We start from the raw sequence: 27,385 nt of genomic DNA, 5'->3' as shown, positions 1-27,385 counted from the left end.
TGAACAAAATTTTAAAAATTTGAACAAATTTTGAAAAAGTGAACAAAAACTTTGAATATTTTATAATTTTAATTATTTTGAAATTCTGAACATTTTCTGAAACTTTAATTAAATTAAGAGAAATTCTGATTTTTTAATATATATATTTCTAAAATCTGATTTTTTTCTAAAGTGTACACAAATTTTGAATATTTTGTGGAAATTTATTGAAAACTTGAAATGCCAAACATTTTTTGATTTTTTTTCAAAATTTTGAAAATCTGAATTTTTTTTGTTTTTTTAAATGTAAACAAGTTTTAAAAATTTGAACTTTTTTGAATTTCTGAACATTTTTTATAATTGTAAAAAAATTCAATTTCTGAACATAATTTGAAACACGCCGTTGCATGCATCACTCGTGCATGCTGACCAGCGAACGGCTACCGGTGTGCTCTCTCTTCGTGCATGCTACGAGGGTATTTGGGCTAAGCTCAAGGTGGTCCCGTGCAGGCTACCAATCAACCAAAAGTGGGTTGAGTAGTAAATTTACCCTCATGCACCCTTCCAAACACATCTTAAGTGTCACCGGTGGGGATGTGAGATGGTTGGATTTCTTGAGAGCCATCTAATGAGATGGAAGGTAGTTTGTATTCATGAATAGCAGAGCGGCCTATATATGGTTTAAAGCTCTTTTAACACTGAACTTTTTTTGGCAAACTTGGCACTGTAAAAGTACAATCTCAGTTTGAGGACGAGCCCCAAGGTTGGTGAATCATGACTTGCTTTTGGCTGGGAATCGCCAGAGCTGGCGACGTTTATTCTTTCTGCATTTGGCGAGCTGTAGGTGTGGAATGGTGCACGGTTCATATTATGGAGAATGATCGACATATATCCTCGGTGCTTTACATTTTTCTCACTTGTGAAACTTTTGAGAGTGTACATTTCATCTCTCAGATTTTAACATGGTAAACAAGAGAACGCAATCATGTTTGGTTACTTGGTTAGAGTCCCAATCATTCTGAAACTTATTTTCCTACTGCTAGTTAGTCCGTTGAACGTACAATGCCATTAATCTTTCTGCCGGCGTCGAGGAAGAAGGCCGCCACGGCAGCCCACTCCTCCAGCAGCTTCTCCTCGCCTCCGTCCTTGCACAGCGGCGGGAAGAAGAGCCAGAACGACGTGCCCGCGACGAACACCACCACAATCACCGTCGCCACGGCCCGCGGCGGCGACGGCAAGCCCCTCGCCGCCCACCGCCGCGCGCACCAGCCCTCGGCGACGCAGCAAGCGCCGTGGAGCAGGAAGAAGGCGGTCATCCCGCCGTCCGGGCGCCGGAGGCTGAGGTAGTACACCATGCCCTCGTGCATCAGCCCGGACACGAGGAAGGTGGCCAGCACGCCGGCGGGGCTCCCGGCGCGCGCGCGCACGGGGTCGTACACCGACGGACGGAGGATGGCCGACACCATGAGGTTCCACCGCCGGCCCCAGAAGTCCCGCAGCGAGGAGGCCAGGTAGGGGCGGTCGAACTGCGGCTCCGTCTCCATGCCCAGCGCGCCGGCGGCCGCCGCGATGCAGGGGAAGAAGAGGTCCAGGAAGCAGTATATGTGGACGCCGTACACGGCCCGGCGCGCGTAGGGGTGCAGCCGAGCGTTGTACGGGTAGATGCTGAGGATGGCGGCTATGACGGCGACCTTGGCCGCGCAAGAGACGAGTGACGGCAGCGGCTTGGCTTTGGGCGCTCCGGCGCCAGCGCGGCGGAGCTTGACGGGGAGCAAGGCGGTGAAGAGGAACGGGAGCACGGGGAGCGCGGGGTCGAGCGGCCCGCGGCCGGCGGCGAGGAGGGCGAGCTTGAACGCGCAGAGCCAGGCCAGGAAGAAGCCGGCGGTGCCCCGGACGATGGCAGAGGAAGTCAATGCCAGGGGCGCGGCGGCGAGGAACGGGAAGAGCGGGAGCAGTGCGACGAGGCGCGGGAGGCCGGGGCGGAGGAGCGACGAGGCCATGCGCGCGTACAGTGCGGCGGCGGCGGCGGCCAGGGACACCATGGGGATGCTGTCCCGCAGGAGCTCCATGGCCGTCGCGACTTGCCGCCACCGCCACCGGCACTGCACGGCCGCTGTCTGTTTGTCGCTCGATCTAGCACTGAGGATGGATCTGGCAATAATGTTCAGTGACACGCCCGCTGTGGCTGTCTAGAGTTGTCTCAGTGTATTTTAACCACGGTGTCGTGCCCACATGTGGTTGTGATAAGGTAATAAATTGTGGACAGACAACTTGACAAGATGGGCGCACACACACTTATCAAAAAATGCTCCACGAAATCATTTTGTGAAGTTTAAGAAATATCATATCATATATTCAAAAAAAGACAAGCGGCAGAAACTTATCCTTACAAATCTCTGCCCAAAAAATAGTATTAATCACTCGCAAAAAGGTAAGATCATTGGCAACTCAACCATCAAAGCCACCATTTTGTCCTGGCGAAAAGGCCGAACATTGCTCGGACAAAAATAATAATAATCATGTCTTCCAAACACAACCTACTTATCCGGTTTAGCACGTCGCAAACCCCAACCCGTACGTGAGGCGGATGACACGTCCGCTACGTCGGACCTGACAAGCCAAGGCCACCCCAAATTGCCCAAATCGAACGCCTCTCTCACCGCGTAAGTCCTCCGTTTTTTGCGTCTTCGCCATCGCCCTGCTCCTTCGTCCTAGCCATCGACGTCCGCTCACCGCCATGGACCCTGGGTTGCAGAGTTAATGGGGGTCCTGACCATTGTAGCAGTGAAAACGACGAGTGGTTCTCGTAAGAACTTGCATGCCCGGAAGCGCACCCTCAAGAAGGCCGAGAAGGCTATCGACTTGGAGTCTGTCGCGTCCACTCCAGCAGCGTCGGCCACACCCATGCCCTAGGATTTCCCTACTTCACAATGACCGAGCAACTCGGATGACTTGGAAACTGATGAAAAAAAAGACAAGCAAAAAATGAGCGAAGAACCGTGTCAATCACGATGATCTTCTTGTTCGGGTCGCTCCCATCATGTATATAGTGCACATGTAATTAAGAAGAGGCGTTTGCATCGTAGCTACGTCGCATGGATGAAGGGTAACATCATAAATCCCATCTCAGGTGACAATACTCGATGTTCTCTTCGGCTGCTGCGTAAGAGAATTTATTATTATTATTATTATTATTTAGACTCAAATCTGCCATAAGATGCCTCAGGATAGGGCCAGGTCCAGTACGCATGCATTCTCCAGTTCGCCTCCAAGTTGGGCCAGCTTAGGAAAAAGCGGGCTCAACGCAGATGCGGCCCACTGGCCATCCCACGGTTCCTGCGGCTCGCTGGACACAGCAGCGCACCCCAGTTTAGTCCCACATCGCCCAGCGAGGAAGCTCGTTACCTGTTTATAAGCGTCACTCTCCCATCCGCATTGTCCCTTCGGGGACATCCGATAAAATTGGAACGATACAGAGAAGATTAGCATGGCCCCTGCGCAAGGATGACACGCACAAATCGAGAAATGGTCCAAATTTTTTTGAGATTTTGCGCGCCGGTCCCTATGCATTTTACAGATACGCCCCCGATTCATCTTCTCGTGGTTGTAGCGTGGATGCTGGGCCTCTTTGCAGCCAGGTCCTTCTACTTTTCGTCTCTTCTAAACAAGCACTTGCCTTTCTGTACTGTTCATGTCATGTTTAAAATTTTCATTTCAGTGGAACCTTTTTGCATGATGGTTGTTTCATGTCTATTCGTGTCTCTATGTTCCTTTTTGTTCTCGATCGAGACAGTTCAGCTATGTAGTGTGCTAACGTTTTTTTAAAACCTTTATGTGCTTGTGCTAACCCCATATCAATTTTTTAAAACCTTTTTTGACTAAACCATCCACGCATAATTTTCATCTTGCATCAACTTCTTCTGTTGCAATATAATGTCTTTTTAAAAGCACATTCCATAATATAGTATATATTTGCACTGGTGCCTCTCCTATCATTTCCACAAAACGTATGGTGTGTAAAAATACGAGTATGTGTTCTATCTGACTTGATTGTCAGTGTAAGTCATATCACTACTCTTATGTGCTCTCTGCAATTTCAGTTCATCTCCTCTCTATATTCAAGCTGGATGGTTGGGCGATCAGACAAATCAATAAACTACGTAGCAACTTCTTGTGGCGTTGAAAGCCTCATGCCGACAAGGGCCTTGCTCTCGTCAACTGGAGCACTGGCTGCCGTCCTAGGAGGCTTGGAGGCCTTGGGGTGGTGGATCTCCATCGATTCGATAGAGCACTTTGCCTCAGATGGAAATGGTACGAATGGACTGACAAGGAGCGGCCCTGGACCGGCACTAAGATCCCCTGTGAAAAGGATGATCTTGGTCTCTTCTCTGCATCCACTGTGGTTTCCGTCGGGAACGGAGTTGTTGCCAGTTTTTGAAATGATCGTTGGCTCGATGGAAATGTGCCACGACTCCTTGCTCTGGATGTCATCAAGCTCTACTCCTACAAAAACGTCTATGTCCATGATGCAGTCTGCAACAACAAATGGATGCTGGGCCTCCATTGGATTTATGAGATTACGCAACTCCGATGGTTTGCTGACCTCTGGACTCGGGTGCAACTGGTAACCCTGTATCCACTAGCTTCTGACTCCATCTCCTGGGTCTGGAACAACTCCAAGTCCTACTCCGCGTCCTTGGCGTACCAGTGTCAGTTCTTTGGCTCTGTCTCTCCATTTTCATTTTGATAAGATGTGAGCAGTAAAGGTGGAAGCCAAGTGCAAATTCTTCATGTGGCTTTGGCTACGGGGTCGTATCCTCACAAAAAATAACCTAGCTGTCCATGGAATACCTCATGAGGACTTCTGCAACCTTTCTGACAAGGAGGATGAGACGCCCACCCATCTCATCCTTGCTTGCCCGTTTGCTCGTACAATATGGACTATGGTGGGAAATGAACTGGGCATGCCCATTCTTGCAACTAACGCTCAGATTGCTGCATCTATTAAGCATTGGTGGGATGACTTGACTTCGTGTCTTCAAGGAACGGCCAAGAAGGAGGCCATCTACATTGGTTGGAACATCTAGAAGGAACGGAACAGGCGTGTGTTCAAGCACCATTCGCGCCAGGAAGCCGCTACCCTCCATCTCATCAAGCAAGACATCTCTCTTCCTTCTATCTCTGCTCATTGGCTTTCTGATGTAGAGAACTCACCGGAACCTGAGCCGGACTAATCCTTTTATTTTCTTGGTGCGGGTCACCCTAACCCCTAACTGTGTACCGTAACATTTGTATTTTTTTTGCCTTCTTAATATATTAGGACAGTCCAACTGCCGGTTCCTCCAGAAAAAAGGCATAGTTTTATCTTCTTTTTTCATCCATGAAACCTAAGTATATTTCTATTCTCAGTGATTTGGACTGATATAAAGAATACACCAAGATAGAAAAAGTTGACTAAACTGCCGAGATGCAATCCGTAGTTGCTGGAGAAAATGAAAAGTTCAGGGAGATACGATCTCATGCATTCCAAGTCACGTTGCAGGCATGAGCTTAACAAGCCGAGCGTTAACGAGTCGAGTAACTCATTAATCCATCCCTATAAATGTGGGATATGTGTTGAGCGGATTGTTGCATCGCTAAAATTGGGGTCACATCATCACTAGGACAGTCGTCAATAACTTATTAATCGACGTCAATCAATTGTCTCGTTGTTAGCCCGCATCCTCCGTTGTGCGCACTCTGCACTAGGCAGTGACACGACACACACATTGGGCATCCAGCAGGCATATCGCCAACAAATATCAGTAGAGAATAAAGGATTGTCTTCATATTTTTAATTTGTTGATTGATCCATTGTGGCATTTAGTTAAATTTAAGCACAATTTGCATTGATTCGCTATAAAGCTTGTTCTTACAATGTAATTAAATTATATTACTCCTTGTTCTTGCAATGATACTAAATTATTAGAGATATTTTCTCTACAAAGAATAATTCATAATGTCATTGTCATTATTATGAACTTTTTATATCTTTTATCGCTGTGTCGTAGGAAACGCTTAGATCCTACATACCCATGTACCCATGTCAAAAATCGTGGCTCCGCAACTGTGGCCGTCGAAGGCCACCAGAGCGGAGAGCCGGAGACCTCTCGGCCACCACCTTCATTGATAATAAACACCATGGGTAACATGGTCGATTTGTCATGGCCCAGGGATTTTGAATTGACAAGCGCAACAAGCCGGTCAACGTGAAAACAAAATTTAGTAGATGAAGTACCTTTAGATCATGAAGACCAGCATAAAGTTTGTTTAGCTAAGGTGGTAGACAAATAACCGGTGTCCAGCCGCTACCTTGCAGTCGCCATCACATCACTGCGCTGGTCGCCATATGATCTACTGTATGTTAGTGTGCACGGCAACGCAACCTAATTAAGTACCTAACCAACACACACAATTTATTTCGTGTGTCAAGACACATATGGTTGCACCACTGCAAGAGACCAACATAAAATGTAGCTCGTTACCTTTCCTACTCTACTACCAGTACCAGCAGCATATGCACGCCTTCGTCGCCGGCCGACACCACCGAAAGGCATGTTCCCGCGCTCTACCACGAGCACTATATAAGCAAACGAGTCTACAGATCAATCCATCGATCGACATGGCTTTCTCCCCTGGCACATGGCCGGTGATCACTACTACAATCTTGCTGGCATGGGCGGCGGCGGCGAGCGGCCGCAGCATCGACGTGGGCGACATGCTGATGATGGACAGGTTCCTCCGGTGGCAGGCCACGCACAACCGCTCGTACCCGAGCGCGGGGGAGAGGCTGCGGCGCTTCCAGGTGTACCGCGACAACGTGGAGTACGTCGACGCCACCAACCGCCGCGGCAACCTCACCTACCAGCTCGGCGAGAACCAGTTCGCCGACCTCCCCCGGGAGGAGTTCCTCGCCAGGTTCATGTCTTACGATGGCGACGATCGCACCGAGGGTGATAATACGGTCATCACGACGGCCGAGGGCGCCGACGCCAACATGTGGTCGTCTGGCGGCGTCGATGTCTCCTTGGATCCGGCCAGCGTGGACTGGAGGGCCAAAGGAGCCGTGGTGCCGCCCAAGGCGCAAACCTCATCGTGTTGTACGTAAATGTCATCCATTTTCAACCTTATCAAGTACTCTCTCCGTCCCATATTATGTCAAACGGAGGGAGTAGTAGTACTCAGGTTTGACTAACTTTATTTGACACATGCGTTGATGGATGCAGTTAGCAGCTGGGCGTTCGCGGCGGTGGCGACGATCGAGAGCCTCCACTCGATCAAGACGGGGAAGCTGGTGCCCCTCTCGGAGCAGCAGCTGGTGGACTGCGACCAGTACAACGGCGGCTGCAACCGCGGCTCCTTCCGCAGGGCCTTCCACTGGGTGCACCAGAACGGCGGCCTCACCACGGAGGCGGAGTACCCGTACACGGCGGCGCAGGGGACCTGCGACACCGCCAAGTCCGACCACCACGTCGCCGCCATCACCGGCCACGCCTCAGTCCCAGGCTCGAATGAGCTCGCCATGAAGCACGCCGTTGCCAAGCAGCCCGTCGCCGCGGCCATCGAGCTCGGCAGCGACATACAGTTCTACAAGAGCGGCGTCTACTCGGGCCCCTGCGGGACGCGGCTCCAGCACGCCGTCACCGTCGTCGGCTACGACGCCGATGAGTCCACGGGTGAAAAGTTCTGGATCGTTAAAAACTCGTGGGGGCAGACGTGGGGCGAGCACGGCTACATCCGTATGCAGCGCAAAATCCTCGGCCCGGGGCTCTGTGGCATCATGCTCGACGTCGCCTACCCGACCATGTCAATGTGAGCTATACTGCATCAAGCGTCATTGATCTACTTCACCGTGTACGTGAAACCCATGGAATCTGAACCACTTGTTTTGCATCCGACGGCTGAGACAAGTTGACTGGCCCAAACAGAATTTGAAGTCGACTTATCCCTAGCCAATACCTTCCTCACCGTTCGCCTTGGTAAGGGTACTTACTTGGACAATAATGCTAAACATACAAAGAGTTACACACAATTACACGCTGACTAGGATTTTTTCCATCTACTAACCAATCATAAACTTGTCCCCCCTTATTTTCAGGGGGGGTGGGCCGCCTCGCCACCTATTGACCAATCAAATTAACCCTCTTTGTAAAAACTTGTAACTCGTTTGTACGTATAGCATTACTCCTTACTTGGAGGAGGGTGTCTCATAGGCGCAGCTGCTCCTAAAAGTTAAGGATGAAAACACTACTCAGATTTTTAGCAGTTATGTGATATATGCTCCTTTCAATTACGAAGTCACTTGACTGAATTGTATTCGACAACCATAGCTATCAAACTAGCGGCCTTCGCCTACCTATATAAGGGCTAAACAAAACCCCGACAGAGGGGCAAGTTGATGTGGGGGCAAATACCTGTAATAACTAGAACAATGCATAGATGAAACGGCGGTGGCTGGTTAGCCGGACAACACAACATTGTGCTGGCCGAGCTGGGCCCCGTGGCAACCATGGCGGCTCGATATGACCAGCGCGTGCCTGCCGAATGTGAGGAGGAGGAGAGGAGACGTCGGGCGGTGTCAGGGCCTCGCCCACACTGAGGTAGCGCGGTGGCTGGATGGGTGAGGGGTTGCGGCGGGCGATGCCATGGCCACGGATGACCGGCACACGAAGGGAGCTCGACGACAAAGAGGTAGGAGGAGGTGAGTAGAGCTCCGGCAGCAGGGCGACAGGGTCGGGTGGGATTGGGAGCTGCTTCTCCCTGCCGGCGGCAGAACCCAGATGGACCCTTGCTCATCGCCCAAGCGGCTGTAACACACAAGGTGGTCGGCCGAATGTACAAAGAGCAGACAAGTGTGTGCGCATGCTGACAGGTGGGCCCTGCGCCCTATTTAATGACCCTCAGTTCAGAAATGAATGTATCTAGACGTATTTTAGTTCTAGATACATCCATTTCCGAGACAAGTAATTCTGAACGGAGGGAATACATTTTTTTTGCCACATCAGTTCTTGTCGCTGCCCCCATCCTTCAAAAACGGTGTTAACGTGAGTTTAGTGACCGATGAGTGTTCCGCAAACTGTCAGCACAATAATGACAGATTTCTGCACACAAAAACGAAACGTGACGGATTTCTGCACACACGCTGACAGACGTGTATCCACAAATATGATGATTTCTTTTTTTTGAGGTGTACTTGCAACTTTATTGAAACTTAAGAAAGGTTTGGGACCTCATCCGCTACAATGTGTAGAATACAGTCTAGAGGAAAATCAAGGAAATAAACCGAACTTTCGTTGCTAACTCCCTCTCTAGCTAGACCATGCGCCACCATATTTGCCAAGCGGCGAACCCATGTAACTTTGTACTCCCGCCGAGTCCTTAATAGTTCCTTTGTCTCCTCCACGAGTGGGCCAAAACTCGAGGGGTTTCTGGTCTCCTCATTAAGCATGGCCACCACCTCCTGACAGTCCAGCTCGACGTGAAGATGCTGGATGTCTAAATTGAGCGCCAGTTGCACGGCACTCCTTGCCGCGCGAATCTCAGCGAGCTGGGGGTTTGCAGTACCCGGGAAGAAGACCGATGTCCCTTCTCTGTAAGCACCATGGTGATCCTTAAGGACCCCGCCTCCCCCGTGGTCATGCACTCTCTCCGCCAGTTCTTGAGCATCCTGGATCCTCTTCCCATCCCTGGTTTCATTTCTCGCACACCACAAGCCATATAGTGCATGGATCATCGTCTCCCGTTCCGCCGTGCCAGCCTCAGCGAACCACACCTTGAGCCAGGCTACAAGGCCCTGCAGCGGTCCGCCCATCATCCGGTCCATCGCCGGCGGGTGCACCACTGGTTTCCCCTTATCTTCACACAAGTGTTTCCAGAACAGCACAAATATGATGATTTCTTGCGATCTACTGACAAAGAATAGAGAATAGAATACACACAAAAAATACAGCGAGGACGGATGATTCATGCACGGGATCTCCCAGAATTGCGCTTTTCTCCATGCAACAAAAGCTGAGCATTCGATTTGTATACATGGGGTTGAGTTTTCTAACTTCTGCTCCGTTGACCATACGATGGAACCATCCCGCCGGCGTCGAGAAAGAAAGCACCCACTGCGGCCCACTCCTCCATCAGCTTCTCCTCGACCCCGGGAAGAAGAGCCGGGAAGAAGAGCCGGGAAGAAGAGCCAGAACGACGTGGCCGTCACGAACAGCCCCACCAGCGCCGTGGCCACGGTGCGAGGCAGGGGCGGCCGTCCCCTCGTCGCCCACCGGCGCGCGCACCACCCCTCGGCGACGCAGCAGACGCCGTGGAGGACGAAGAAGGCGGCCATCCCGCCGCTGGGCGGCCACGGCAGGCTGAGGTAGCACACCATGGCCTCGTGCATCAGCCCGGAGACGGCGAACGAGGCCAGGACGCCCGTGGCGCTCCCGGCGCGGGCGCGCACAGGGTCGTACACCGACGGCCGGAGGATGGCGGACACCATGAGGTTCCACCGCCGGTCCCAGAAGTCGCGCAGCGACGAGGGCAGGTACGGCCGGTCGAACTGTGGCTCCATCTCCATGCTGAGCGCGCCGGCGGCGGCCGTGATGTGTTGGAAATTCTCTCACAGGATTGATCACATCAAACTACACGAACACAGGCGCACAAAATTGGTAGCCAAGGACTCGTATCGTGCCCTGTTTTTTCTCTTTAATGATTTTCTGATTTTCTCTCCATGTTACAATCTGATGCACCGATGTGCATATTATAAACGACCTTACGAGCTAGCTAGCTAACCTAAACCGACTCAAACAACTACTCCTAGCCAGACTCACGTTAGAACCTAACTAGGACACGGGCAGCATGCTAATTCCAAATACTACACGGCTTGCAAACCAACTACCCCACGTACATCTCAACTTATCTACTTAATTACCCGGCCAGCTTGATCACGATTATACAAAACTAACTCAAGCATTATTTGGATTATCCCAATAATCACCTTCTAATACAAACATCCGACTCTTTATCCGACGAGACACGCAGACGATCACCTCTTCATCTTGTCCTGCTGATTGCCTCCGGTGACGCGACATACCCGGCCGCAACTTCTCTCCTTGTAATGATGGCCACCACTTGATCACCATCTTTTTCATGCCGACTTGTAGACTGAGAACAACGATTATCCGGACTACCAGCCACGCTGCCACATCTTAGCGTGCTACATGCAGACTAAGCGCATAGCCTCATGTAGGAACTCAACTTAACTGGTGCGCGTCCATCTTCACATTGATCTTCATTTCGCATCGGTTTACAAACGATGCTTCCCGTCCGACAACATCACAACTTGCCATATACGCGCAACTCAACTTCACCGTATATGAACTCGCCGAAACTCCTTGATCACGAATGGAAACGCAAGGCACGAATTCCTTTTTCCGCCCGCTCTCGCTCGCAATTCTTCTCCGCCAGTGACGCATCTCAACTGCAGCAGAATATTGACGCACCTGAGCTCTTGGACGCACCTTACAAGAACTCATGTGCACACCTTGATGACGGCTCGTAACTTCGCCATCTCCACCTTGCACCCTCCAACGATGATCTCGATGATTTTCTCGGTGTCGCAACTTGGGCACCTCCATAACCATCAACGACCACCAACGCCTTGCCGATGACAGCCCTGTCGCCTCGCTTGCGACAGCGTCATCGCCGCCTTCTTGTCGCCGCTCCGCCGAACGACAACTGCCCGATCCTCCTTGTCGCCGCTCGAACGACAATTGCCTGCTCCTCCTCGTCGCATCCCAGCGACTATATCGCCCACTCCTCGTTGTCGCTACACCAGCGACTGTATCGCCTGCTCCTCTTCGTCGCTACAACAACGACTCTATTGCCCGCCTCGAGGCGCTAGCAGGGTCGTCACCCCGGGACAAGCGCAGCTTCACTCGAACCTTGCTCTGATACCAATTGTTGGAAATTCTCCCACAGGATCGATCACATCAAACTGCACGAATGCATGCGCACAAAACTGGTAGCCAAGGGCTCGTATCGTGCCCTGTTTTTCCTCTTTATTGATTTTCTGATTTTCTCTCCGTGTTACAATCTGATGCATCGATGTGCATATATATAAACGACCTCACGAGCTAGCTAGCTAACCTAAACCGACTCAAACAACTGCTTCTAGCCAGACTCACGTTGGAACCTAATTAGGACACGGGCAGCATGCTAATTTCAAATACTACATGGCTTGCAAACCGACCACCCCACGTACATCTCAACTTACCTACTTAATTACCCGGCCAGCTTGATCACGATTACACAAAACTAACTCAAGCATTGTTTGGATTATCCCAACACGATGCAGGGGAGGTGGAGGTCGAAAAAGCAGTACATGTGGACGCCGTACAACGCGAGGCGCACGTAGAGGTGCATCCCGTCGCTGAACTGGTACAGCCAGAGCAAGACGGGGCTATGACGGCGACCTTGACCGCGCAAGAAACGAGCGACGCCGGCTTGCTGGTTTTGGCCGGCGCCGCTGCTCCGCGGGGCAAGGCGGTGAAGAGAAACGTGAGCATGGGCAGCGGTGGGTCCAGCGGACCGCGGCCGGCGGCGAGGAGGGCCACCTTGAACGTGCCGAGCCAGGCGAGGAAGAAGGCGGCCATTCCCCGGACGTTGGTGGAGGAAGTGAACGCCAAGGGCGCGGCGGCGAGGAACGCGAGCACCGGCAGCAGCGCGAGGAGGCGGGGAAGGCCGGGCCGGAGGAGGGACGACGACGCGCGCGCGTACAGCGCGGCGGCCGCGGCGGCGAGGTACACCTTGGGGATGCTGTCCTGCAGGAACTCCATGGCTGGCTGAGCTGGATGGATTGGGTGCCAAGCGCGAAGACCCGATCTGGCAATAGAGAATGAAGAGAAAATCTGTTCGATAAGCAAGTGGCGATGTCAGATTATTTAACTGAGCAGTGCCAGATAACACATGTGATATGCTAATTAATTCTTCATCCAGAGTTTGACGTTGAACTACTGTACGAAACACGGCGTAGCGTGTGATACTCCTTCCGTTTCATAATGTAGTGCCTATAGATTTTTTTCAAAAGTCAAACATTACAAATTTTGATCATATTTATAGAAAAAAGTAGGTACATCTAGAATACCAAATGCACATCATTGGATGCACATCATAAGTTATATTTTCAGAATGTACATGTTTGGTATTATAGGTGTAGAGAGTTTTTTCTATACACTTGATCAAAGTTGACAAAGTTTGATTTTTAGAAAAATCTATAGGCACTACATTGTGAAATGGAGGGAGTAGTACAAATCAAAAGTAGTGTCCAATAAACCAATACCGCCATTTCAAAATAATTGAAGTTCTAGCTTGTCCAACTCAAATTTCATTAAGTTTGACCAAGGTTATACAAAGATATATCAATTTCTACAACACCAAATTTGCTTCATTAAGTTGATTACGAAATATATTTTGATAGTATATATATTTGATATTCTAGATTTTAATAGATTGTTCTATAAGTTTAGTCAAACTTTAAAATGTTTGACTTAAGATAATTTTATAACTTCAATTATTTTGAAACGGAGGGAGTAGCAAACAACTCCTATGTTGTTTTTTACATTCCATTAAATTTCAACTATATCTATTGGGCTTCCTGCAGAAAAAGAACTCTATTTATTGGGCGTCCTGGCCGGGCTTCAGGGAGCCTGGTATTTTTCTTCTCCTTTTCAAAATAGTAATTTTTTAAGTCACAAAAAATATGATTTTTTTCTACGAGTCTACAAATGTGTTGTATGTGCGTGCAAATTTTCATCAGTATACGGTCGAGAAGTATACAAAAACACATGAACCAAAATGGGCTTGTATTTTGTTGTTTTTTGGCCAGAATGTTGTCTTCTTTGTGTAGCCCACAATTTGTTTTATTATGTTATGAAGCTTTGCAAATACCTAGAGAACATGCGTGTATTTGCAACATAAATATTTTACTTTAAAATGTCAATTTTGAGTTTTGCAAAATGTTGGGCTCCTTGGAGCAAGGAGCCCGGGACCCAAAACATCGCTCCCTCCCCCCTCCTCACATGGCCATCCTATTGCCCACCTCATCTCAACCTACCAACATGCTCACGAAGTGCCTGAGATATTCTTCCCCCTTCCCCAAGTTTGCTGCACCAGCGTCGTACCCGTCGAGCTTGCAGCACATCTGGCCTGCTTGCTCGCAATGTCACTACCCTACTACAATGCATGGTCCCCGTCCCAATAACCCACTGCCGTCTTGTAGCATCCAAAAGGATAGTGCACAACCGACCTCGTAACACCTAACATCCGCCCTCATATCACATTGTCCTTGTCGCATCATAGTCTTCGTCCTCACGGCATGGATGGTGCCCTATAACACCTCAACCCCTTTTGTGAGCACGTTGAAGCACCAACAATTTACTTGCAACACGTGTGGTAGGGGTAGTCGGGCATGAACTCTTCCAGTGCCCAGTAGTTGGCCATGCACAGACCCGCCGGCTTGCAGCATGTGGACGATGCTTGAAACAATAGCGAAAACACGGTGGCGGTGTGCTTTACAAATATGAGTGGCATGCTTGCAACATGTGGCTGGTGGTACAGTGACAATAATTTACGACGTGGTGGGCGGTGGTGAAATCGCAGTGTCAACCATGGAGAATGAGAGGGACTTTAGATAGAGAAGATAGAACTGATAGAGTAGATAGGAGAGCATGGCGATGGATGAGCCAGAATTTTTCTGGGGAGCGGGGTCCACAAGGGGCACGTGGCAGACGATGAGGGTGGTTGATGAGAGTAAGGAATGAGCTAATGGATTTTATCATTTTACAAATTTATTTAGTCATTTTGGTGCATAAGGAAATAAATGCGTTTCAATCAAAATATTTCACCTATCACGGTAGTATACACAAATTGATTTTCAAAATTATTCAGTTGGATTTTGATGAATTCAAACGGAAATTTTGGCCCCTTTGGCCGAAATGAGATCCATAATAACTGAAATTCAGAGAAATTTAGTGTTTCAGTTGCAGTCAAAATATTTTGAAAATTAAAGTCAAAACCATGGTGGTATTCATATTCTGCATGAACGATTGTATTTTTATTTTTACCCTGGTTCTAGTAATACTAACATTGATAACTATTACGGGACAAATATTCTTGAGAGAATGATTACGTTTTCAAATTACCATTAGCTTATTTAAACAATGTTACTCCACACAAGTTTTTTTTGCGGGTAAAACTCCACATAAGTTTGAAAGAGAAAAAAACGTTAGAAGCCTCGAATCAGCTACAAGACACACAAAATCCCTCTTCATCCCGACATTGCATCTTGTGTGCTCCGAAACTATGTTAATGACTTTTGGAGGGGCCAAAATATGAAAAATGACCCTTTCAGAAGAAAAAAATGAACCTAGTTCTTCGGATCGGAAGTAACCACTCCTGAAAGGGAAAATGGGGGGAAGAACATAGGAAAGAGGGATGCTTCCAAAAAGTTTCTTTTTCAATTTGATCCTTTTCAAAAACATCACATACAATGACAATTTTTTTGAACAAGCATCATGGTCAACGGCATTTTTGCCCCTGCTCGGTCAGTCGCCATTGAACATGCTGATGTGGCCCCAACAAAAAAGCCAAGGATTCAACATTGTCACAAGCACAATGAAGGAAAGATGAGTTATTAAGGTTTTGTTAGCTTTATCTGGTCACAGGACGATAAATCATTTGAGCCTAGCAATTCTCATGTGTGATGCACTAGTTGATAATTTCACCTATAATTCCATGCGCGCGAAAAGAACGAGGCATATGTCCATAGTTGCTATAAACCGACTGACCGTCCCCTCATAATAAAAGCGGGAAAACAGCTCCCCAGCTCGGAGAACAGGCAATGCAATCCACCCCCCCACTCAAGGTGATCACCTATAAGGTAACCGACGTTAGACATTGGTATCAGTGTTGATCAACTCCTAGGCACAGAGGAAGTCCCAGTGGCTGATGTAGCATGACAATACGCCCCAGGGAAAACTCTGGCCAGACCTGAGCAGGTCCCGCATCTATCAACACAAATGCGAAGATTGCATGAGTGGTACATGAAAAAATTAAAGAACGGGTGGGAGATGCTCATGTTGGAAGTCAAGGAAGAGCATTACTTCTATGAAAACGAGATATTCATTGAGTTTCCAGCAATTTTTCAGTTATACAATCAAGACGCACTCGACAAATCTATCGTCGGTTGCTATTGTCTATAAGTGATTTCTTTCTGTAATTTAAGTCTCTAGCTCAGCTCGTTCATTGCTTGTAATTATCCTCACTATATTCTTTTATACGCTATTATGCAAAATGAAGATTCTCAAATGCAAAAGAGATGGAATCTATGACATTGGGTTCGTTGACCCATATATCATTAGTGAAAAAAATGATACAAGACCACCTCAAAGACTCAGAGGCTAACTTGCTAAGGTTTATGAATGCATAAAATACCAGAATAGAAATACTACGAATTCTATTTTGCATACTCGATGTTAAGTGTAGTTGATGAGTTATGCATGCCTGCTTATATAAATGTGTGGGCAAGTTCCACTGGATCCTACTAATCATTAAAGTTGACGATGGAACTGTTGAAACCCTTGACTCACTAGGTAAAGACCCTCGAGAATACACCAGCGTGTTTAGGATGCTCGACATGTAATGTCAATCATTATCGTACTATATCGGCCTCTTTCGTTCATTTCTTGATATCAAATAATTAATAACTTTTTTATTCATTTTCTTTGCCGGGCAGGGTTTGGAAACAGTTCATCAATGATGTTGTCGGTGAATGGAAACGGGAGTTGCGTTGGCGATGGCCCAAGGTAATTAAGTAGTACTAGCTAGGTCCGCACATCTCCATAATTCTAGTTTCAATACTATTATCATGCTTAATTATTATCTGATTGAATTCTATTCTCACAAAGTGCATGAGACAGAAACACGGGACTAATTTATGTGCATACTACGTTTACAAAAACATTTGCATGACGACCGAATGACGCAGAGATGTAAGACAACTTCAGGTACGTAAACACTATTCACAAATTTTTTATGATGATTAATATATATACACACAACTAATATATTCATATTGATCTCCTTCTTTAAAGATGGAAGAGATGCGGGAGAAGCTCCTACCAGAGGACCGCATACGAGCAAGTCAAGAGGAAATTGCTTGATTTTTGCTTACAGTGGTCATATCTTAAAGCGGAGAATACCATTGCCGCTAATGCCTGCATGTAATGATCTTCAAATTGTAGGAGAAACTGTATATACCAAATTGTGTATATATATAGGGATTGACTATTCGTCACTCTGGGTGAGGAATAGTTATTCTTCACCCCCCCCTCTGTTTTACCATCAATGCACCGTAATTTTACGTACCGTACGTTTTGTCTTATTTCTGACGTAAAAAAAGACCATAAGAAAATATATAATAGTCGTAAAAAATATTTTATGTTATGTAAAATTACAAACGTAAAAACATAGTGTAAAATATACATAAACTGCAATTTTTCTTGTCTTATGACCTATATTTTTATTTTCTTATGCCAAATTTTACGTAGTGAATCAATAAGAATGTAAATATTTGAATTTAAAATGTAATTTAATTATGAAGTGATCATAAGATTACCTCGGATGAAGAATAATTTATTCTGCACCCTGGGTCGCGCTATTCGTCACCCTGGGTGAGGAATAGTTATTCTTCACCCCCTCTTTATTTTGACATCAATGCACTATATTTTTACGTTTCGTAATTTTTGTCTTATTTCATACATAAAAAGAGAACGTAAAAAATATTTTATGTTACGTAAAATTACGAATATAAAAAGATAGTATAAAACATACATAAAATGTGATTTTTCTGGTCTTATAACCTATATTTTTATTTTTTATACCAAATTTTACATATTGAATCAATATGCATGTAACTATTTATATTCTAAACGTAATTTATTTAGAAAGCGATCGTAAGATTACCTCGGGTGAAGAATAACTTATTGTGCACCCTGGGTGATGAATAATAACACTATATATATAAAATGGAAACGGGAGTTGCGTCCAATTACGAGTACAAGAATTGAAAGACATGAAAATTCTCAATTCTCTACGGCGTCTAGTAGATAGAAACAAGAAAATCAGAAAAATCTTTCTCTCTATTCACTATCATTCCGCGTCTTCGACTTCTATTAGTTTCTTTTCTTCTTTAATGCAATAGCTATAGTTTGATATAAGAATCCATTTTTCAAAGTAATGGAAACCATTCTCTTATAGGAAATGGTTCGAAAATCGCTATTCCACCTTTTAGGTATCGTGAAAAGTGATACCTGTGAAGATCGTGCATTTCAGTCAAATTCATATATATATATATGGTCGCGCTATTCGTCACCCTAGGTGAGGAATAGTTATTCTTCACCCCCCCTCTATTTTACCATCAATGCACCGTAATTTACGTTCCATAAGTTTTGTCTTATTTCCGATATAAAAAGAGACCGTAAGAAAATATATAATCGCCGTAAAAAATATTTTATGTTATGTAAAATTACAAACGTAAAAACATAGTCTAAAATACACATAAACTACAAATTTTCTTGTCTTATGATCTATATTTTTATTTTCTTATGTCAAATTTTACGTAGTAAATCTATAGGAATGTAACTATTTGAATTCTAAAAATAATTTAATTATGAAATGATCGTAAGATTACCTCGAGTGAAAAATAACTTATTCTGCACCCTGGATGATGAATAGTAACAAGAAAATAAACCACAAACCCTAAACCCTAAAACTCTAAACCCCAACACAAAATCCTTAGTCCCGATTGGTGAGGTCTCGCGGCCACGTGGAGGAACCTTATTCCCGGTTGGTGTCACCAACCGGGACTAAAGGTCCTCCAGCCTCCAGCGTGCGCTCGCAGCCATGTGGAGGGACTTTAGTCCTGGGTTGTGGCCAACCAGAACTAAAGGGTGGGGGCCTTTAGTCCCAATTTCGTTGTCCTGGTTGGTGATCCGAGATTAAAGGTCGTTGTCAACCGGGACTAATGCTCCATTTTTCTCACTAGATGTGAATCTTAATTAAGGACTTCCATTAACTTGAAGCCTAGCTAATCCCTCGGTTGCAATATAATACGTTCTGCTTTTGGCAAGACTTGTACTCCCTCCTTCCATCTATATAGGGCCTAATGCGTTTTTCGAGGTTAACTTTGACCAAATGTTAGAGCAATAATATATGACATGCAACTTACACAAAGCGTACCATCAAATTCGTATGTGAAAGTAGATTTCAATGATATAATTTTCGCATTATGCATGTCATATACTATTAATATTGTTAATAGTCAAAGACGGTCTTGAAAAAAATATTAGGCCCTATATAGATGGAAGGAGGGACTAGAAAAGATGCACATCATCTAATTGGTCTTAGTCACGCCGATGAGGACTGATTCCGACAGGGGAATAGTGAGATGAAGATTGAAGAGTGCATCTGGTGGTTAGATCTTCACTGTGGCAGAGTAGGTACTCTCTCCATTTTGAATATATGATGTCAACATAAGATAATTAGATCAAAAGGTCTGTATGCCCGTTTGCACGATTCAACTAACTTGATTTTTTTTAGAAAAGAGAAATGTGTCCAGCTAATTTTTTTACATTATTCTCAACACAAATGTTGATCGGAAATAAAATAAAATCAGTATATACTGAAAAAGATAATCAAAACCATAGTCTATTATTACTTCTCCATCCATTTTTAACAAAGGCATATAAGGAAGACAGTCCTTGTACCGTCACGCTGCAACAGAGATCAAAATCACAGTTAATAGCGAACCAACATATGGTTGGATGATTAGAGAGACAGTGGTATCCCCATCCCACCACGAACATTAGGAAGGACATACGGGAGGAGACCGACCGCATGAACGAGCTGCTATACAGAGAAGAGATGTTGTGGATGCAGTGGTCTCGTATTGCATGGCTGAGGGAAGGCGACCGCAACACTCAGTTTTTTCACCGGAAAGCGGTGTGGCATGCGCGGAAAAATCGCATTAAGGCACTATTGATGAGGCAGGGGTCACGTCAGGGACCATGGTTCCATGGTGGCTATGGCCACGGCCTACTTTTCTAAGATTTTTACTGCTGATTCTTCTCTATGTGCGGATCCAGTTATAGATTTGATACAGACTCGTGTGACTGACAATATGAATGATGGCCTGTGTGCAGATTTTTCAGACAAGGAAATAGCTGATGCTCTCTTCCAGATTGGACCACTCAAGGCGCCAGGGCTGGATGGATTCCCAGCCCGCTTCTTCCAGAGGAACTGGGCAGTTATGAGAGAACATGTTATGGCAGGAGTGCGGGAATTTTTTCGTACAGGGATCATGCCTAAGGGGGTGAATGACACTTCCATTGTTCTCATCCCGAAGGTGGATAACCCGGAGAGGCTAACTGAGTTTCGTCCAATAAGCCTATGCAATGTCATATATAAGGTGGTGTCAAAGTGTTTGGTGAATCGACTAAGACCTATTTTGAATAATATTATCTCTCCTCAACAAAGTGCATTTGTCCCTGGAAGGATGATTATAGATAATGCACTAATTGCCTTTGAGTGTTTCCACTTTATTCAGCAGGAGAAGGACCCTAGCAAGAGCTTCTGTGCATATAAGTTGAATTTATCAAAAGCTTATGACAGGGTGGACTGGATCTTCTTGGAGCGAATGATGAAAAAGATGGGCTTCGCTCGCCGGTGGGTGGACTGGATTATGGCTTGCATCACCTCGGTGAGATATACAGTGAAATTCAATGGAACCTTCTTGGAATCATTTGCACCGTCACGCGGGCTAGGGCAAGGTGATCCTTTGTCCCCATTTTTGTTCCTGTTTGTGACTGATGGTCTATCTGCGTTGTTGAATGATGGAGAGCAAAGAGGAGATTATACCCCGCTAAAAATATGCCGAAGAGCGCCGGGAGTGTCTCACTTATTATTCGCAGATGATATGTTGCTCTTCTTCAAGGCAGAGGCAGACCAAGCTAAAAAGGTCCAACAAATGCTAAATACATATGCAAAGGCCACTGGACAATTTATTAATCCGTCTAAATGTAGTGCCCTATTTGGCACTTCGTGTACAGCCATGATGCAAGACGTGGTGAGAGATATTCTCCATATTGGTACTGTTACTTTTGAGGAAAAGTACCTAGGCCTTCCAACGTCCGAGGGTCGCATGTCGCGAGGTAAATTTCAGAATCCGCAGTCCCGGTTGTTGAAAAGGATTATTGCGTGGGGCGATACCCTCTCTCTGGCTGGCAAGGAGACTATGATCAAGGCAGTAGCTCAGGCCATCCCTACTTATATTATGAGCGTTTTCAAGTTACCTATGTCTGTCTGCGATGATCTGAACAGAATGGTCCGGAATTTTTGGTGGGGGGCATCGGAAGGCAAGCGGAAAACACATTGGATAGCATGGCCAAGGATACAAGCTCAGAAAAGCAAGGGTGGTTTGGGATTCAGAGATTTCCGCCTCTTCAACCAGGCGCTCCTAGCGAGACAGGCTTGGCGTTTGCTAACTAATCCCACCAGCTTGTGTGCGCAGGTTCTCAAGGCACGGTACTATCACGACGGGCGCCTCAAAGATACGGTATTCTCGGGGAATGCATCTCCGACTTGGCAGGCGATTCAGCACGGCCTCGAGCTCTTGAAAAAGGGCATCATATGGCGCGTCGGGGGCGGGCAGGACATCCGCATTTGGCGAGACTGGTGGCTGCCTAGGGAGCCATCACACCAACCCATATCCCTGCAGGGTACGTGCCGCCTAAGGAGGGTGGCGGAGCTCCTGGATGGCGAGGGGTCCTGGCGCATGGACCTGCTCCGCCGCTACTTCCTCCCTGCGGATGTCGATGTCGTCACCAGTATCCGTACGTCGACCCACGTCATCGAGGATATTATTGCATGGGCACCGGAGAGGAACGGTATCTTCACCGTTTGGTCCGCCTACCGCCTGGCCATGGACGAGCGCGAGCGTCCTTCGGCTTCCGCCACGAGCAGGGCACCGGATGGTCGTCGCGCCATCTGGAAGATCATATGGGGGTGCCCTGCTCCCCCTAAGGTACGCGTGTTCGCTTGGAGAGTCGTCACCAACTCACTTGCTACTTGGGCCAATAAAGCCTCGCGACACCTCGAGCTTACTGACATTTTCCCCTTGTGTGGTGTTGAATGCGAGGATGGATTCCATGCGCTTTGCAGGTGTCCCCTGGCAAGAGAGCTCTGGCGAGTTATGGCCTTGGACTGGAACATCCCCAAGGTGGAGGCCATCGTCAACACTGGCCCAGAGTGGATCTTTTCACTGCTGGACCCCTTGGATGAGACGGCGAGACTGGTGGTTCTCATGACCATGTGGAGAGTATGGCATGTTCGGAATGAGATCACACACGACAAGGCGCCGCCCACTGCCGAAGCCTCTCGACGCTTTTTGCACGGATACATCAACTCACTCTTGTGCATACAACAACATCCTGATGGTAACCTAGAGAAAGGGAAGATGGTGGTCCTGCCTTCACCACCACGCGCTCCAAAAAGTACGGCGCCCAAGGTGCACGCACACTGGGTACCGCCCCAGCCGGGCTGGGTTAAGTTGAACACGGATGGGAGCTACATAGCGGCCACAGGTGCGGCGGGAGGAGGTATGATCCCGCGTGATGACAGAGGCGAGATCATCTACAGCGCATGTAGGGAGCTACGTACATGCGACAACGCTTTAGAGGCGGAGCTAGCAGCGTGCAGAGAAGGCTTGGAGCTGGCCTTGCACCGATCTAGCCTACCTATTCTGGTTGAGATGGATAGCGCGGAGGCGGTGTCGATGATTACAGCACGCGAGATGGATAGATCATCACATCGTGCACTTATAGAGGAGATTCTTAGGTTGGCTCGAAGCGATGCTAGGGAGATCTCTTTTACTCTTTGTAGCCGTCTGCAGAACAGGATTAGTCATGAGCTGGCCGCCTATGACCGTAGCACTCCACGCACAGTAGTCTGGCTTACTGCCGGGATGAATTTTGTTGTAAACCTGGCTCTCGCTAAGAAGCCTCCTTGAGTAATGAGAATTCATTTTTCCCTGCAAAAAAAAGGTATCCCCAGCCCACCAGAGTTCAAGTCCTGGTGCTCGCATTATTCCTGAATTTATTTCAGGATTTTCGCGCGATGCGCTTTCAGTGGGAGGAGACGTTCCCGTCGAGGACGAGGCGCCTATGGTGACTTCGTAAATCTTAAGATGATATGTCAGCCCAGTCTCTCGAAGGTGCTCATAGGGATAGGGTGTGTGTGTTCATTAGGGTGAGTGTATGCTTGTATGTATGAGTGCTTGCGTCTGTACCGTTTAAACAAAATCGCAGCTAATATGCTCCCTAAAAATGACGTGCATAAAAAAAGAATCTTCTTCTTTCCTCAAAGTCAAATAGTTATGTGTACACCAAATAGCCCACGTCAGAGCTTGAAGTCCAGAAAGATCAATTTCTTTCTTTCTTTTATATGATCTATTGATAGGTGGGGTTAACCGGGGGCTCCTATATACAATTTGTGGAAGCTGGTTAACCAACATAATTTTAAAGCCCATTAGGTCTATTTAAGTCAATATTTCAACAAACTAAGTTCAACATTTTCAAAACTAGTTCAACATCCAGAAAGATCAATTTCTTTCTTTCTTTTATATGATCTATTGATAGGTGGGGTTAACCGGGGGCTCCTATATACAATTTGTGGAAGCTGGTTAACCAACATAATTTTAAAGCCCATTAGGTCTATTTAAGTCAATATTTCAACAAACTAAGTTCAACATTTTCAAAACTAGTTCAACATCCAGAAAGATCAATTTCTTTCTTTCTTTTATATGATCTATTGATAGGTGGGGTTAACCGGGGGCTCCTATATACAATTTGTGGAAGCTGGTTAACCAACATAATTTTAAAGCCCATTAGGTCTATTTAAGTCAATATTTCAACAAACTAAGTTCAACATTTTCAAAACTAGTTCAACATCCAAAAATATCATGTTCGATATTTTCTTTTGTAAGAAAAATATCCATTCAATATTTTACACCGTCTAGTTTAACAGCTTGAAAAAACTATATTCAACATTTCCTTAGACCAGAATCACCATTTCATTTTTTTTGCCACAACGGTGACTGGCGGCGCGTGAGGAGCGCGCGTGGCGGCAGTACCTACTCGGTGAGCCTGCGGGGAAGCAGGTACGGGGCTAGTTTGTGGGCCAGCATGCCCGCAGGCTATGTGCGCAGCGAGTCAAGCGTCACTGAAGCCAGTCACGAGCTCGACGCGCAGGTGCATGGGCGCAGGGTGTGGCGGTGAGGCCGACGGTGATGGCCAGCAGCGCAAGAGCAGTGCACGCATTAAGGCGATGGTGTTGGCGGCCGGTGGGCAAGGAGCGGCGCTAGGGTTTGAGAAGGTCAGTGATGCATCCAACGTGAGAGATTGGTTGCACGAATCTCAAACAGTGGAAGTTGGGTAATAAAAACTTTCAAAAGCCATACTGGGTTCGCGGGGTTAACCTAATATCTATTGATCGCGTACTGGACCAAGGCAAATTCAGCCCATCTAGATCGTGTACTGTGCTTCAGTCCCCGCTGGCCCAATGCAAACTGAGCCCACCTACGTTGGGTCCACTGGCGAACCCAAATTGTCACCTCCGTTCGTGGCAGCGGCGGTGGACGACGGCTGCCAGGTCGGCTGGCTACCGTGTGCGCGTGGGGGGCGACGTGCACAGGTGTCTGCTTGCGGGCTATCAATTCCTTTTCTCGCTGACGCGTGCGTGCGCGGCTCACATATTGTCGTTCTGTCCAAAATCAGGCCCACATCGCCGCTTAAAATGTACTCATCGTGGCAGCACAAAAAGACAACTGATTATATTAAAGCCCAGACATTACAGAAAGACACCCAACAAAGAAAGAAATAACACACAGGTCCTTCTGTAACACAATGACGCCGGCGAGGAACCAGACGTGCCGACCACGCGCCGCTCAGCTGCATCTTCCAAACCTTGGAACGAAGATGGTCCCCTAAGGACGGGAAGTTGTCGTACCTCGAACTCCAGAGAGCCTCCATCCTTCGCCAAGCCAGCAGCACCGCCGGTCTTCGACATCAGCAGCTTCGATTTCTTGATCTGGATCCGCCGCTCCGAGATCCAGCCGGGGAAGGAACGCACACGGCGGTCACTCAGGACCGCGAGCACGAGGGGAAGTCGCCTGCTTGATGCCGAGGCTCCAAAGAACGCCGGCACCGGAGAGGAAGAAGACGACCCCAAAACGCCGACCACGGACGCCTCCGCCTCCAAGACGCCGCGGGTAAGCAAAAATTATTCGGGCAAAAGTCGTAGGAGAATAAAGTGATCATATTCCTTATCTCATTGACTAGAACAACAAACAACTTCAGTTCACATCCATATATCATTATGATAATGGATGCCGTTTTATTCATACACACGCATGCACAGTAGGAGTAGTATATACTCGGATCCGTAGCTGTAAACCAGCTAGCGATATTAACGATCAGGCCCATCCGTTGACGACGCTGCTCCAGCGTGTCTTCTTGTCGGCGAACCTGTCCCAGACCATGACCCCGCCATAGTTGTTCGCCTTCTGCACCTTGGGCAGCAGGTCGTAGTACAGGTACTTGAGGTAAACGGCGACGGTGCCCTGCGCCCCCTCGGGCACGCCGCTCTCCGCCGGCGCGAGGCCCAGGTACACCTGCGTCCTCGGGAACGCCGCCGTCCACTTCTCCCACTGCCCTACCACGCCGTACGTCCCGCCCTTCCCCAGCGAGCATGTGTCGTTGCCGTAGAACCTGACGTGGATGCGCTCGAACAGCCCCGTCCGGAGCGCCGCCTCCAGGCGGCGGTCGGGAAACCCGCACCGCGGCGTCGCCGTCAGGCGCACACCCTTCCGGCCGCGGTAGAACCGGTTGTACCCGTCAAGGCGGCTGGCCAGCTCGTCGTAGTGGTCGGGGGCGCCCTGGTCGATGTAGAAGTCGATGCCGTCGACGGCGGCGTCGCCGAACGGGCGGTACACGCCGTTCCGGCGCCCGCCGAGGTGCGCGTTCCAGAGGTTGTCGGCGACGGCTGCGGCGGAGGCGGAGGACGGGAGGGAATAGCCGTTCCCGGGCCCGCCGATGGAGAGAAGGACGAGGATGTTCCTGGACTGGCAGTGCTTGATGTCGGCACCGACGCCGGCGAGAGGGTGGCCGGAGAGGTCGCCCCAGTAGCGGCCGTGCCCGAAGACGCTGTAGAAGGAGATGACGACGGTGGAGTAGAGCCCCGTGTCGCAGGCCTCGCGCAGCGTGCCCTCGCCGGCGTTCCGGCCCCAGAACACGGTCAGCTGGCCCGTCTGCTTCGCCGTGGCGGCGCCGGCGAGACAGGAGACCAGCACGAAGGCGATCACGAGCGGGTGGAGAGCGAGAGGGCGTCGGAACGCCATGGCGGAGGTTGGCAGTGAGATGGTTCTGGATATTGTGTGATGGTGTAGGAACTTGAAGGCGTTGGGGAGGTCTATATATAGGGTTTGTTTTGGCGCACGAGCTCACAGATAGATGCAGCGAAGGTAGGAGTAGGTCAGGTGTGTTTTCCTGTGTGCGCCGCGCAGTGGAATGCATGGGAAAACAGGGAGCTCGACTTTTCAGGATGAAGAAACAGGGCAAGTGAACGTGCAGAGCGAATGCATATGCATGCATGGGCATGACTGTTATCGATCTGGAAGAGCTCGTCGCCGTCGTCATCCGTGGATGGCTGTAGGTGTATACAATTACAATGGGCGGCTTTATTACAGTGCGTGTTCCTTTGGTCATAAACCAGACGCAAGACTCGTACATGCATGAACATGTAAGCTATAGCCTCTGCTAAAAGGTGGAGCTAGCAAAATTTTCCGGTTAGTTAGCTACATAGCTCCTGGTTGAAGGTGCTCTTGTATGCTGAGGTACGAGCCCAGTCAAAGATTGAAAGACACGTCCTAAAGCTAGATACAATAGATTTTTCTTTAAAGCTAGATAAAAATTAGAATATGATGCGCCAAGGAACATTCCGGCAACGCAGAGCCGGGCTTCCGGTTTTACCATTTCTTCCTTCAGCGACGCACGCAGGATGAGTAATAGCATAAAATTATTACTACTTTACACGCCAGGGTTCCAAAAAACCATCGGTTTTTATTTTTTTTGGATAACTACCAAATGAATAGTCGGCTGTTTCAAAAAACCATAATGACCGTGCGATTTAGAATTGATCCGGTTTCTGACAAGTTGGGCCCACCCCTAAACAAACCGAATGTTTGACCATTAACTGAGGTCTATGGCCC

At 47.8% G+C, this 27,385-nt stretch overlaps 3 protein-coding genes, 1 non-coding gene and 1 pseudogene across 4 annotated transcripts; 2 read left to right on the top strand and 3 right to left on the bottom strand.

Annotated features, from left to right (window-relative positions):
- Positions 1 to 615: 615 nt before the first annotated feature.
- Positions 616 to 2,168, bottom strand: LOC125540787 (acyl-CoA--sterol O-acyltransferase 1-like). Its single transcript, XM_048704346.1, has one exon. It carries the CDS (start codon positions 2,046 to 2,048, stop codon positions 1,023 to 1,025), a length of 1,026 nt encoding a protein of 341 aa, XP_048560303.1. The 5' UTR covers positions 2,049 to 2,168; the 3' UTR covers positions 616 to 1,022.
- A 1,248-nt stretch (positions 2,169 to 3,416) lies between these two features.
- LOC125542011 lies at positions 3,417 to 3,519 on the top strand. The gene has a single exon (XR_007297795.1). It is a non-coding gene; the product is annotated as a U6 spliceosomal RNA (small nuclear RNA).
- Positions 3,520 to 6,640: 3,121 nt separating this feature from the next.
- LOC125540786 (ervatamin-C-like) lies at positions 6,641 to 7,834 on the top strand. The gene is made up of 2 exons (XM_048704345.1): positions 6,641 to 7,118; positions 7,245 to 7,834. The coding sequence occupies exons 1-2, from the start codon at positions 6,641 to 6,643 to the stop codon at positions 7,832 to 7,834; spliced, it is 1,068 nt and encodes a 355-aa protein (XP_048560302.1).
- A 1,185-nt stretch (positions 7,835 to 9,019) lies between these two features.
- On the bottom strand, positions 9,020 to 13,021 carry LOC125534832 (annotated as a pseudogene).
- Positions 13,022 to 25,416: 12,395 nt separating this feature from the next.
- On the bottom strand, positions 25,417 to 26,579 carry LOC125540785 (xylanase inhibitor protein 1-like). The gene has a single exon (XM_048704344.1). It carries the CDS (start codon positions 26,513 to 26,515, stop codon positions 25,592 to 25,594), a length of 924 nt encoding a protein of 307 aa, XP_048560301.1. The 5' UTR covers positions 26,516 to 26,579; the 3' UTR covers positions 25,417 to 25,591.
- Between the last annotated feature and the right edge of the window lie 806 nt (positions 26,580 to 27,385).

This window comes from Triticum urartu, chromosome 2, assembly GCF_003073215.2.
Source record: "Triticum urartu cultivar G1812 chromosome 2, Tu2.1, whole genome shotgun sequence".
Taxonomy (NCBI): Eukaryota; Viridiplantae; Streptophyta; class Magnoliopsida; order Poales; family Poaceae; genus Triticum; species Triticum urartu.
This window is presented reverse-complemented; position numbering and strand designations above follow the sequence as displayed.

Bases quoted from the DNA above. Each gene is read 5' to 3' on its own strand.
- LOC125540787 (XM_048704346.1), bottom strand. From the start codon at position 2,048: ATGGAGCTCCTGCGGGACAGCATCCCCATGGTGTCCCTGGCCGCCGCC.
- LOC125540786 (XM_048704345.1), top strand. From the start codon at position 6,641: ATGGCTTTCTCCCCTGGCACATGGCCGGTGATCACTACTACAATCTTG. The intron at 7,119-7,244 runs GTACGTAAATGT...TGATGGATGCAG, and splicing joins GGCGCAAACCTCATCGTGTT to TTAGCAGCTGGGCGTTCGCG.
- LOC125540785 (XM_048704344.1), bottom strand. From the start codon at position 26,515: ATGGCGTTCCGACGCCCTCTCGCTCTCCACCCGCTCGTGATCGCCTTC.